Source organism: Dreissena polymorpha, chromosome 14 (genome assembly GCF_020536995.1).
Source record: "Dreissena polymorpha isolate Duluth1 chromosome 14, UMN_Dpol_1.0, whole genome shotgun sequence".
NCBI lineage: Eukaryota > Metazoa > Mollusca > Bivalvia > Myida > Dreissenidae > Dreissena > Dreissena polymorpha.
In genome coordinates, this window is record NC_068368.1 from 13,353,180 (window position 1) to 13,366,384 (window position 13,205).

At 35.8% G+C, this 13,205-nt stretch overlaps 1 protein-coding gene across 8 annotated transcripts in view; it reads right to left on the reverse strand.

Annotated features, from left to right (window-relative positions):
* LOC127858130 (deleted in malignant brain tumors 1 protein-like) overlaps positions 1 to 13,205 on the reverse strand; it is a 68,988-nt gene that overhangs the window by 22,285 nt on the left and 33,498 nt on the right. For 7 of the 8 annotated variants that reach the window (XM_052395027.1, XM_052395028.1, XM_052395029.1 and 4 more), the window contains 3 exons: positions 5,378 to 5,499; positions 4,949 to 5,171; positions 2,560 to 2,694 (listed from right to left, as the gene is read on the reverse strand). The exons of the other annotated variant lie outside the window; for it this stretch is intronic. In XM_052395027.1, coding sequence (XP_052250987.1) covers positions 2,560 to 2,694; positions 4,949 to 5,171; positions 5,378 to 5,499 — 480 coding nt within the window. The remainder of the gene's footprint in view (positions 1 to 2,559; positions 2,695 to 4,948; positions 5,172 to 5,377; positions 5,500 to 13,205) is intronic. 8 annotated transcript variants of the gene reach the window in all.

The window sequence follows — 13,205 nt, forward strand, 5'->3', positions numbered from 1 at the left end:
TAGAAAAAAATTCCATTAACATTTTCTGCAATTGATAAAATAAATGCTAATCATTGTTCCATATGTATTAATACTTTATTAAATCGACAAACAAAAGGTTGTATAAGATATATCACGATTATTTAAATGTTCAGACCGCATAGTGAGTGATTCTTTTATAAAAATGGATAGTTTACTAAGTTATTCTCTGTTACTTGACTTAAGATATTCTAAATATTTATATAATGATGACCTTACATAGTATTTAAGTTTGATATACATTATTCGTACGATTTGGTATCTTGAGCATACACCTACAAAATGATATTCATCTTCTATGTCGTGTGTGTTACAAATTAAACAGTATCGTTCTTGTCTCGGTGTATTATTTCTTGCATATCTACCTGACTGGATACGTAATGGATTTGCCGACATGCGCAGTCTACACAAATAAAATCACTAGATTTTTGGGGAGAAGATCCAGATACATTTCGTACTCTAGCAATTGTTTCAATTGCCTATAGATTTCTAAAACAGAGCTCTTTTCTAGGGTACCAAACCATTCTTGTTTGAAGGTGTCAATTCTTCGTTGTATACAAATATGTACACATTATTTAAGGGTTAATATTGTGAACGTTATTAAACAAATCCGCAAAACCATGAGTTTCCATCAGCTTAATAGTATATACGGTGGCTTTTAAAACAGTTATCAAATGATTGTTCGTTAACATTAAAAAAAATAATATTATCTGTAGATACAAGCTTAAACCAATAATTGAACATACGGATGTACCTATTTACAAATAGTGGGTATCTACCCAATTCAACGTAAACAGTGGCATTACAAGTATTAGGTTTAACATTAAGTATTTGTTTACATAATTTTAAGTGTATTCGTTCGATTTCTTTCGCTTTTGAATATCCCCACGTTTCTGCTGCATAATTTAACGTAGATCCAACAAAGGCATCGAATAATTGGCAATAAATTCTAGGTTTGAAATCAAATTTTTACACTTACTTAGTAAAACATTCATGTCGTTTAGGGCCTTAACGACTAAATGCTCTTGATTCAGGTTGAAATTGCCAATATATTTAAAGACATTCCCTAAGTACTTAAAAGCATTAACTACTTCAATTTGATGCCCATTATAACGCCAATGTTCAGATTCAAATACACGTCCACGTTTCCGAAAAAAGCATAATTTTCGTTTTATCAATATTAACCTTTAAACCCCATGAATCACAGTATTCATAGAGCTTATTTAAAAGATTCTGAACTTCAGGTGTTTTGCCCATAATGGCCATATCATCGGCAAAAGGCAAAAGTATTAAAACAATGTCATCAATAGGCAAAGATGACTGAACATCTGGTTGTAGGAACAGTTCTAAATCTTCAACAAATAGGAAAAACAATAACGGGGACATTACTACCCCTTGACGGAAACCAAAGATATAATTACAATATTCAGAGTAGTGAGAGCATGATTTAACACATGCTTTTACATTACAATAAAAATCCTTAACAATTCTTACAATTTTGCCCTGTATTCCAGATTTATACCATTTTAGCCACATACCATTTCTATATATTGAAATAAAACATTTCATGATATCAACAAATATAACATAAAGTCTTTTATTTTCAAACAAATAATTCTGAATAAGTGACAAAGGAATAAATATTGCGTCAACTGTAGAGCGCCTTTAGAAATCCAAATTGGGCGTCAGAAATAATATTATTTTGTTCACAAACATTGTACATGTTCGATACGTTTATTTAGAACTGTAGTAAACATTTTAAATAAACAACTTCCACCAGTTATGCCCCTGTTATTATTAACGTCAACAGTTGAATGTAAATGAGATATTAATTAACTTTGTCCACTTCTCGGCGAAAAAGCCCGAATCAATGATTGTGCTAAATAGCTCACACCCAACGGCCTGATAAAATATCAATCGTTTCAATACAAAACGCGTTTAACAAGTTATCACATCCATAAGCTTTGTTGCGTTTCAGCGCTTTTACAGAAGGTAGCAGATTGTATAGTCGAGGAAATGACATATAGAGGGGCAGCTAGCGCTAGATGTGCATGGATTGCATGCCGTTACGATTTAACACATATTCTTATGCATATGTGAACGCTTCGTTTGCATATTTATACATAATCTTATTAGACCAATGCTTCGTTTTGTAACCTGTATTAAATTTATGTCGTTTTGCAATACAAAATACTTTTAAAGTTTCTAGTTTTGCGTAATTTGAAAATCGATGTTTCAATGGACTTTGTATTAATTAAGCAATCGTGTCTTTGTAAGTGTGCAATTTGTACTCTGCAATAACCTTTAACAATTAACAATGTGCATGAGCTTAACATTTATCCGCTTAAATACTTAAACCAAAACAATCCTGAAATCTCTGCATAATATATGTGTCATTCATATCCTTGCACATAAACGAATTTAAAGATCTGTCGTCCGTTTACTCTAGTGTCATATGCAAAGGTTACCTTATGCTATTTAAATATATGTGATATTGTTTATGTTCGTTTGTTTTTTGTTCAAATGCAATGGAGAACTTACTTTCATTACACGCTATTCCTGTCCATCCGTCTTTACAGCCATCATTTTCACATGCACCCGTAACACTGTCGCATGGGCCCACAAGACAATGACATTGCTTGGAACAGTTGAAGCTGTAACTTCCGAGTGGGCAATCTGACAACAAACACGTGTGGCATGTTCATGATTTGTAAGTAAGTTAATTATATATTCTTGTCTTTAGTTACAATTACTGTTATATAGATTTCAAATACGTCTATTTACTTGAAAGGACATTATTGAAGATAAGTGTATAAAACTCTTTATTAACTTTATACTTCAATGTAGGATACACGATGAGTTCAACTCAGCGATTTTGCAACACATTTACATTTACACATTTACATTTTACCACGAAAAAGAGTCAATATGTGTCAATTATTTCCATGTTGGTTTAAGTTTTGCAATACATGATTTTTATATTATTTGAATTAAGAAATGTTGTATTGTTTTCATTTATTCTTAGAGGATGTATGTTTCTTTTGCAAACAACAGTATATACGTCTAAATTTCTCAGTGTTTGAGTAACCAATAATACATGAACATTTTTTTTTCCTGAAACAACTGTTTCGTTTGTTGTATGAATAATAGTTCCCAACGTAATCAGACAGGATAGAATGGTACTAAATGCGAATATTTATGTCAACATAATGTGAATACCCGTTTGTTATATGAAACCACCAGAGCAGTTATATGTCCATAAAATGCGAGGTTATTCGAAAGAAAGGGTAATGCGTGTTATATATTAGAAGATTAATTTCTCTTTGTTTTAGAATGTAGAATGTATTCAGAATTAAGATCTCAGTATATAAGATTTTATTACAGACACCGACCTAACATGCATAAGTTTATTGAATTACTTACAACTGAAAAAAAAACGTTGCTGCACAAACTATACTCTGACATATACATATCATTTTTAGAAAGGGATATAAACAATGTGTTAAACGGTCGCTTTAAATTAAGCGTAAAAACTGTATTTGAATGTTTGTTTGTTATTGTTGTTGTTGTTTTTATCAATTGTCAGCATTTTTTTTTATTTAAGGCATTGTTACAGTATCGTGCCTTTACCTAAATACTATTGCGACATTACTGCTGTATTATAAGAATTGTATTGCATTGTATTACAGCAATTAATTAAGATTTAACTATTTAACTCAGAATTGATGTATTTTTATTTATTTATTTTGTATGGCATACTACATGACGTTTTGACCATGTTGTGTGTTTGTTTATCTACAGACACCGTGTTATATTATCAGTTTTATTAAATATTGTAATGTGATCAGAGCCGTTGTGCTTCTTATATGGTCGTCTCGCATAGGAAGCAAGCAAGGTCAAATGCTAATGCTATTGATACATGCATGAGCCATTAATGACTTTTAAGCTGTATATTGTATAAAATAAGAACATGTTAACATTTATAAATGAATACACGGCATAATGATATACATCAAGTACATATAGCCTACACCTTGGAGTTTAACACTCAACTGTTGCAACTAAACTAAATTAAAAAAATGAACAAGGGGTTGTTAATAACTCTAATTATTTGTATAAACTAACTAAAGAACGTTTACGAAATAGTAAATGCCAAATAACAAAAATAGTCTGCGAACATGTGATCGTTGTTTAGCACTGGCAATCAATTTTACAATATGTTAAATCGCAATAAGTAGAAATTGTAGAACACTTTGAACAAAATACGGTAATTATTTATTGAGACCAAATTATTATCTCAACCATTGTAGCAATGCGGACAGCATACAAGATTTGTTTTTATTTACATAAAAGGTTTGCAATATTTAAAAAAGAACACACTGCACAGTGTAGTTTTTATTCGGTAATCAAGCATAAAAGCCCTCGCTTTTTGTGAGGATGATGAGACGTTGTAAATGTTCGGCTGCTTTTATTCAGGACAAATTATTAACATGAGATTCTGGAAAACTGTTTATTTGTAGACTTTGTTAACATCACATTAACCAAATTCGGAAATGCGTTTCGGATTTCAAAAATTGAATTACACGCTTTTGAAAATACTATTATGGAATAATTTCTAATTTGAACAATTTTAAACATATTGATATAACACTTAATGCAAGAAAAAGGTAGGTAAATACATGTTTGAGATGGCCAAACTATGCTTATGAATATTTAACTACATGAATGGCCTGACACGTGATATTGTAATCGCGATCAGTGATTCCCGCGAACCTCGATCGGTGCATATGAATTTTCAGAAATAAAAAAAATAAAATAAAGGTAGTAATAGAAAGTCGAGTAGTTTAATAAATCTGAATAAGTGCAGATTTTGATTTATAATTTTTTTTTATCGACACTCAAAAGGGAGCATTCTTGTAATGATTCCTACCTGCGTAGAATGTGTACGTCAGATTGAAACCCCTCGCACTATCGCTGGAGTCTGTGGAAAAGACAATACGGGCCGAGTTCGACTGCGACGTAAATCCCTTAGGCGGCGCTGTCCAGCAGAACTTCCCGAATGACGGAGAGGAGGCGTTAGGTCCGTTGAAGAGCTCCAGGTAGTCATGATTGCAATCGGAGTGGTACTCCAGAGCAAAGTCTCTAAAGTCCACCTGAAAACACAAAAGACAAGTAATTTAGTGTGAATTTATTGTGGTGGAACTTTATACCTGTAAAACATTTTGTAGTTATAATGGATTTGTTTTTAGTTTCAAATGCTATGCGAATATGATCAATTGCTTTATTAAATGTCACACACAAATTAAAATTATGATTGTTCTTGGTTGATTGAACAATAATTAAAATGTAAAGTATGAACATTGATCCGGTAGTCCTCGGGTGCGTTGATGACCCAGGTACATTGAACTTTTCTGCTGTAGTCCGACGGGTAGTTGGGGCTCGTGATGACGCCAAATGACTCTGTCAGGACCCCGCCACACTCTGTAAAGGAAAGTGATAAACAATAGTGAAATAAAATTGAATGAGCAATGTGAAGATTCAAAGTAAAATGCAGTTAACAGATAGCCTATATTATTTTCTTTGTGTGCACTGAATTCGGTAAAATATATTGTGCAAATATAATAGTTTTCAAAATAAACATTAATACCGTAGGTTTGACTTATATTTAAATAACCATTCTTTATCGGCGCTTATAAGAGGCGTGAGAAAATGTTTACATGAATTATTAGGAAATGCGATTGCTGACACCGTCATACAATTGTTTATAAGATCAATAAATTACGTTAACTAAATATGTAAATGTGTGTTACAATAACATTCTATTAATTAAGCGAGCGTGTTTTGTACGTTTTGTATTTCATTTGCAATTGCGTGATAGACATTTCAAAAAACATGTTTGATAATACATTTGAAAACTTAACTTACGGAAGAATAACTTGTCAAACAAATTGTTCAAATTCTAACCATACCCGATTAACACAATCTAATGTAACAGCCTTGCGTATGTGAGAAAACAAACGTGAATAGTGTGATTGTGTATGCCCCCGGTAGAGTGGTATTTAGCAGTCGGATTGTCCGTCCGTCTGTCCGTTGGTACGTCTTTCGGTCCGGCAGTCTATTGTCCGGACTTTTTTCCTAAACGCTTTCTCATATTGATCGCATATGTGGTGTGTAAGTCTACCTACACGACTTACAGACGAAGTGTGAGTTTCGTTCAGTTCAAATGATTTTTGAGAAAGTTATGGGCCTTGTATGTAGATTTTTTTTCCGTCGAACCGTCCGGCATTCCATTTTCAAAAAGTAATTTGCAAAATGCTTTCAGATGAGTTTTGGTATGCGAGTCTACCTACATGACTTGAAGATGAAGTGTGGTTTTCATTCAAGTACATTGATTTTTGGCGAAGTTATGATCCTTAGACGTCTTGGAAATGTTCTCTATAATAACCGTTTTAAGGAGATTTTTTACAAAACGCTTTCACATAATATTTAGCTGATTTTTGGTATGTAAGTTCTACCTACATGACTTGCAGATCAAGTTTGCGTGTCGTTCCGGTCCATTGATTTTTGACGAAGTTCTGGGTTGGACTAAGAGAATTTCTCTGTAATAACCGTTTCCCGGATTTCTTTCCAAAACGCTTTCTGATAATGTCCAAGACCAGTAACTTTGTAAAATGTTAATGGACTCTAACTTCGTCATGATGTTTTCACTTGGCATATCTTGGGATTTATAGAGATATAGCTGCTGTGTGACTTTAAAGTGCAGTAGGGGAACACTGACTGTGTTTCACAAACGCAGCTCTTGTTTGTTTTTATTACTTGTTGGACTATTAATGCCAATAACCTTTAACATAAACATTAAACAGAAAGATTAAACATATTTTATACACAGCGTTAAATTACGTTGAACGAAATATCATTGAATAGCAACATATTAATATATGACCATTCATTGATCACTGAGTTCTTACAGCCCCTCCCCAGTTCAACAATTGAAAAAAATGTATGCTCCCCTCCCGCAGTTTAAATGTTCTATGGATCCGGAGCGAGGGCCCCAGTGCATGCTGACTTATTATTAAATCTGCAAGGCTCATTTAATATTGTTACAGGACGCGCTATTTGTATCATAGATATTATGGAACATATAATTATGTAATATGTGTTGTTTATAACTTGTATTATCTATTATGTAATGATTTTACTAAAGAAATTTAAATGCAATTTCTGTGAATGTATATCACAAGTTCGTGGGTGTTTATATTAGGTTTGTAACACCATACCGGTATATTTGTATACCGCGGTACATGCAAATATTTTGAATATAAATATATATAATATATATTGTTGAATCGCATTTTGTATTTAGGGCTTCGTACAAATCCGCTCTGAGCTTTCATTTGACCTAGCACTATAGGGTTAAATGCACAGAAATCGTGTTGCAATAGATTTTGCATTTTTATAAGTAAAGCAGCAAGAAAACTAGCTTACATTTGTTTGTTCATTTATTCAATTAATCTGACGTCGCTTTAAACTTATTTGCGAACATACAGATCAGCAAACACACAAACACAGTTAATTTATTGGGTAACTACCTTACAATAATTACATTGGTTGATTGAATTATTGCAGAACGATATATTTGATTGGTAAGCGTCAAATTATTATGTATCTCGCACTATATCATCAGAAGTAGAATCTTTTTCCGCCATTGTGTGCGTACGATGTACTTTTGCGATCACGTGATTCCCCGCAGTGAGAATGATCAGGTACAGGGCTGTCAAAAACTAAATTGCGAACATCGTGATCATCAGTCTCTTGGAATATTGAAGGGCTATCTTCTACAAAGCGTGGTGACAGCAAACTTTCGTCATTTTTGGTCGAACATGACATTATCTGTTTAATTGAGACATGGACTAAAAAGAATTCTATAATGATTTTAAAGGTTTCAGCAACCCCATACACTCGTATACACACTTCCAACACCGTCGAGCAAGGCGTTGGAGCGGCGGTTTCATTGCATATATTAGAGGCAGTATACGCAAAGGAGTTTCTCTATTAAGAAATAACATAGACTGTTTACTATGGCTTAAAATAGACAAAACACATTTCAATATTGAATATGATATTTATATAGCTGTTATTTATATTCCACCTAAAAGTCTCACCAATGCATGTAAGACGTAAACATGTTTCAACTCTTAGAATATGATATTAACTTTTTAAATAATAAAGGAAAAGCATTTATCACAGGAGACGCAAATGCTAGAACCGGCCATAAAGCTGATTTTATTGATAATGACAGAAGCTTAGGTGATTTTGATTTATTTGAAATAGATAGTCCACTTCAGAGGGCAACCAGTGAATTGGTGCACATAGATTTGGTGATTATATGTTAGACGAATGTAAATCTATAATATAAGAATTGTAAACGGTAGACTATTTCACGATAAAGGAGTTGGCAAATAAACTTGTTTTACCCATAATGGGGAAAGTAGACTATTTGTTAACATCAGTCAAAAACTATCATGATTTAACCGATTTTAAAGTGCACGATTTCACGGAATTCTCAAATCATGCCCCAGTGGCATTTGCTATGAGCACGAACAACCCGGTTACTAACGGTAAAAATTATCAGCGCGTATACGTGAAATGGAAACCAGACTACAGGAAAAATCTCGTGCACGACATATTAAACGGTGCTCAAGAACAAGAACACAATTTACAATTAGGTGTTCACTCGCGATGCGATCCGGATTTATTATTCTCGGAGTTTACTGATTTCCTAAATAAACGAGTAGAACAATATTTTAAAAGTGTGCTTAGGAATAATGTTATCAACAATCATAATAGATTCGCGTCTGTTGACACCGATAAACAACGCTGGTTTAACGAAGAATGCAAACGAAAACGGACAGAATATATTCAAACATTGTACCAGTATAATTTAAATTATAATATACATACACGAACAACAATGCTAGCTGCAAGGAAAGAATATAAATATTTATGACGGAAAACGAAATCAAAGTTTAACAGAGAACAGGATATGAAATTAAATAATATGATTCGCAAAAAGCCTCGCGAATTCTGGAAATTATTGAAACAAAACACGGTATCACCGAAAGCGGATTATATACCGCTGCAAGAATTTTACGAAGATAATTTATGAATTCCTTAAAGATACAGTGCATATTATAGTCAAACCATTAGAAATATTATTAATTATATCTTAGATACAAAACAATTTCCAAAGAGCTGGTAAACGGGTGTTATTATTCCAGTATATACACGGGGCGATAGTTCCGACCAAAATAATTTTAGAAGCATCACGTTGATAAGCTGCTTTGCGAAATTATTTACAGGTGTGATAAACGAACGCTTAAAATCTTGGGCAGAATGCTGAATTCGGGTTCAAACCCAACTGCAGTACTATCGATGCAGTTTTCATTCTAAGTCATTTAATAGAAAAGCAAATACATAATAAAAAGAAACACTTCTGCTTCTATGTCGATTACCGGAGGCCTACGACCTTATAAATCGCGGACAGCTATGGCATAAAATAATTTTATCGTGAATCGACGGCAAGCTAATATCACTTATCCGCTCTATGTATAGCGAGGTCAAACTTCAAGGAAAACACATAGGCTCACTTTCGGACCTTTTTAATAGCAATGTTGGCTTATTACAAGGACAAATAACATCGCCGATCATGTTTTCGTTATAAAATAATGATATCGATTTTAATTTACAAAACGGAATAAACGCCGGAATAACGTTACATCAATTGTCTATTTATCTCCTCCTATTTGCGGATGATGCTGTCATTTTTTCAGAAACTATAGAAGGGCTCCAAGAATCATTGAATAATCTAGCATGATATTGTGATAAATGAAATTTAACTGTTAATATTGACAAAACAAAAATTATGGTTTTCCGAAAAGGGGCCGCGCTAAACAAAAATGCAAATGGACCTAAAAAACAAAAAATATTGAAATAGTTAGCAATTTTAATTACCTAGGTATTGTTATGTCAAGTGGGGGCTCATTTATACCTGCCACGAATACACTAAATGGCAAAGCTAAAAGGGCGACGAATTCCCTTTCTGTATTACGAAAGATATGGAAGTGCCAATAAATGTTATGTTCAAGTCGTTTAATGCATATGCCTTGTCAATCCTTAATAATAATTGCGAAGTCGAACGTATTCACAGAAAGTTCTGTAAAAGACCGTAAAATGTAAAACTGTCAACGAATTCGATGTCACTTTATGCTGAAGTTGGTCGATTTCCTTTATACATTGGTCGATACCTAAGAATTATTAACTATTTGTTAAAACTGCATCAAAAGAAACAAGGAAATTTTATTCTTACTACTGTAATTAATATGCAAAGATTAGAAATTGAAACACAAAATAACGCTGTTAATTAGTCCTCCAAAGTTCGCCAAATGTTAAACCAAACAGGATTTACAGATGTATGGTTGTTTCCGGAGTCATTTATAATTGAAAGCTTCATTCCTTTGATAAAGACTAGACTCAGAGATCAGTATGTATCTGAGTGGAGAGTTAATGTTGATTCATCAACTTCATTATAACTTTATAATGGACTTACACCTGTATTGGAAAGGTCTTTGTATTAAGATGTCATTGACACTAAAAACATAGAAACATCATTGCTAAAATACGTCTCATAATCATCACATAATTTGTTGATTGAAACAGACATTATAGCATTAGCAGGAACGAAAGAAAGTGCGCTTTATGCAATTTTAACGATTAAGAAGATGAATATCACTTTATAAATAAATGTCTGTTTTATGTAGAAGAAAGAACCAAATATATATCATCATACTTCTCAGTAAGGCCAAGTATGCACACATGTTTGACACTTTTGAATAGTAATAATAAAGGAACGCTTTGGAAGTTATATATTTACTGTTTGATATCTTTAAAAAAAGAGATAATTGTATTATTTGCTGACTGAACGTCTCTTATTTCATTAATGTACATTTGATTACGAACTGAATACATATGTGGTTTGCATGTTACCACTGTTTTTGGTACACATGTTGTTTATATGCCAAACTAAGTGCAGTGTTAATATTAACACAAAACACTCTCACGCATACATTATCTCCCGTATCTTACACACGCACACACACCCGCTCACACACACAAACATCACAAACACACGCGCGCGCGCAAACACATACACGCACACACACACACACGCACACACACACACACGCGCGCGCACACACGCACACACACACACACACACACACACACACACACACACACACACACACACACACACACACACACACACACACACACACACACACACACACACACACACACACACACACACACACACACACACACACACACACACACACACACACACACACACACACACACACACACACACACACACACACACACACACACACACACACACACACACACACACACACACACACACACACACACACACACACACACACACACACACACACACACACACACACACACACACACACACACACACACACACACACACACACACACACACACACACACACACTAACTCTAACACACACTAACACACACACACACACTAACACACACACACACACACACACACACACACTGTTGTGCCGATGCCCAGCCCGTAAAACACGCACGTGTCGTGTGATAGGGAACCAACTTGTAGCTGGATTGGAACGCGCGTTATGACGCTAACTCTAGAGTCCTATGGTGTAGGACCGAAATAGGCGCGCTTTATTGTCCAGCTCAGGGAGAGCGTGGGGAATCTGGACATTAGAACCCTAGAGGTAGTGATTAAACGGCCGTTGAGTAACAGCGAAATGGATTTCCTGGATTTTTCTGAGAATCCGAGGCTATTGAATGAGGCCCTAGCCAGTGACAGTGAAGGTGAGTATGTATATGTAAGCCCACATACCTCACTTAGGACCAAATTCTCAGGACCGGGTAAAGGCCGGGCTGGCCGTACAGATATCCGTCTTGGAGGCGGATATCATGGCTCACTGGGTGGAGCTCCGGATAAGGTGGCTAGAAGAAGTCGTCCGTGACATTGGTATGTGCACCGACGAGAGCACTGAAGGAGGCAGCCGTGAGACTGGCGGCATCGGTGATGCAGTTCCGTCGGCGCTGCCGACAGTGCAAGATGTCGTCCGTGACATTGGTGTGTGCAACGACGATAGCACTGAAGGAGGCACCCAGAACCGGGGGTACAACGGCAAACGCCAGGTTAGGTATCCCGAGGGTGCTGGTGGCGGCGGTCCAAGTGGGCATCGGAACCCACATGTCTACGCAAGTGAATCCGGCCCGAAAGCTTACGATGGGAGCGCCGGGAACATGTGAAACAGTGGATACCGAAGTTCGAGTTTCTACCATGAGGGATCGAAGCGAGGCAGATACGGTTCCAATTGGGGCGAGTATCCTAAAGTATCGAGGTGGTACACATCGTTTTTAAACAATGGTGCTTTGGGATATTTCCGGCGTGTTTGTTTTGAAATCACAAAGTCTGTGGACCGCAATGAGGTGATGCCGCTGTCATTGTCCGGGGCGGAAGTAAAAGAAATGGCCAGACCAGCCACTGGAGATAATGTCAAACCGACCGCCGGACATGTGGATCCGACTGGTGTCACAATCGAACAATGCGTGAAGTAACCAAGTCGTCCCAGGGGACCGCCGGAAGTGTGCGACCAGATAGGGAGTCGCCGCGGGTGTACGCCGGGAGAGCTCGGAGGATGGACCTCGAAGACCTTTCAGGCGTGGTTCTGAAGGGTGGCGACCCTCTAGTTTTCGCCGTTGGTAGCGGTCCCAGCGGTGAAAACTAGAGAAATATCTCAGCGATAAAGGTAAGAGCAAGAGTGATGTGTTGGAGGCCAGAGTGACAAACGCCCAGATGTTGTACCGCCTCAATTGGTATAGGGTGGGGGTGCGATCACTAGTTTTTCTGTTTTATTTTAGTTTTGTTTCCATCCATCTAATGTCTATGAAGTGTGAAGTTGTTATAAATTTAAATGTTGAACAACACTGTTGATAGAACAGATGTGTTTATTTAGCCAGCGCCAAGTCCGGGATGTATTTTGTAGATTAAATAACCACTGGGTTATTGGATATATGTAGGTCCGGCTAATGGGCTCACTGTTTTGTTATATGTT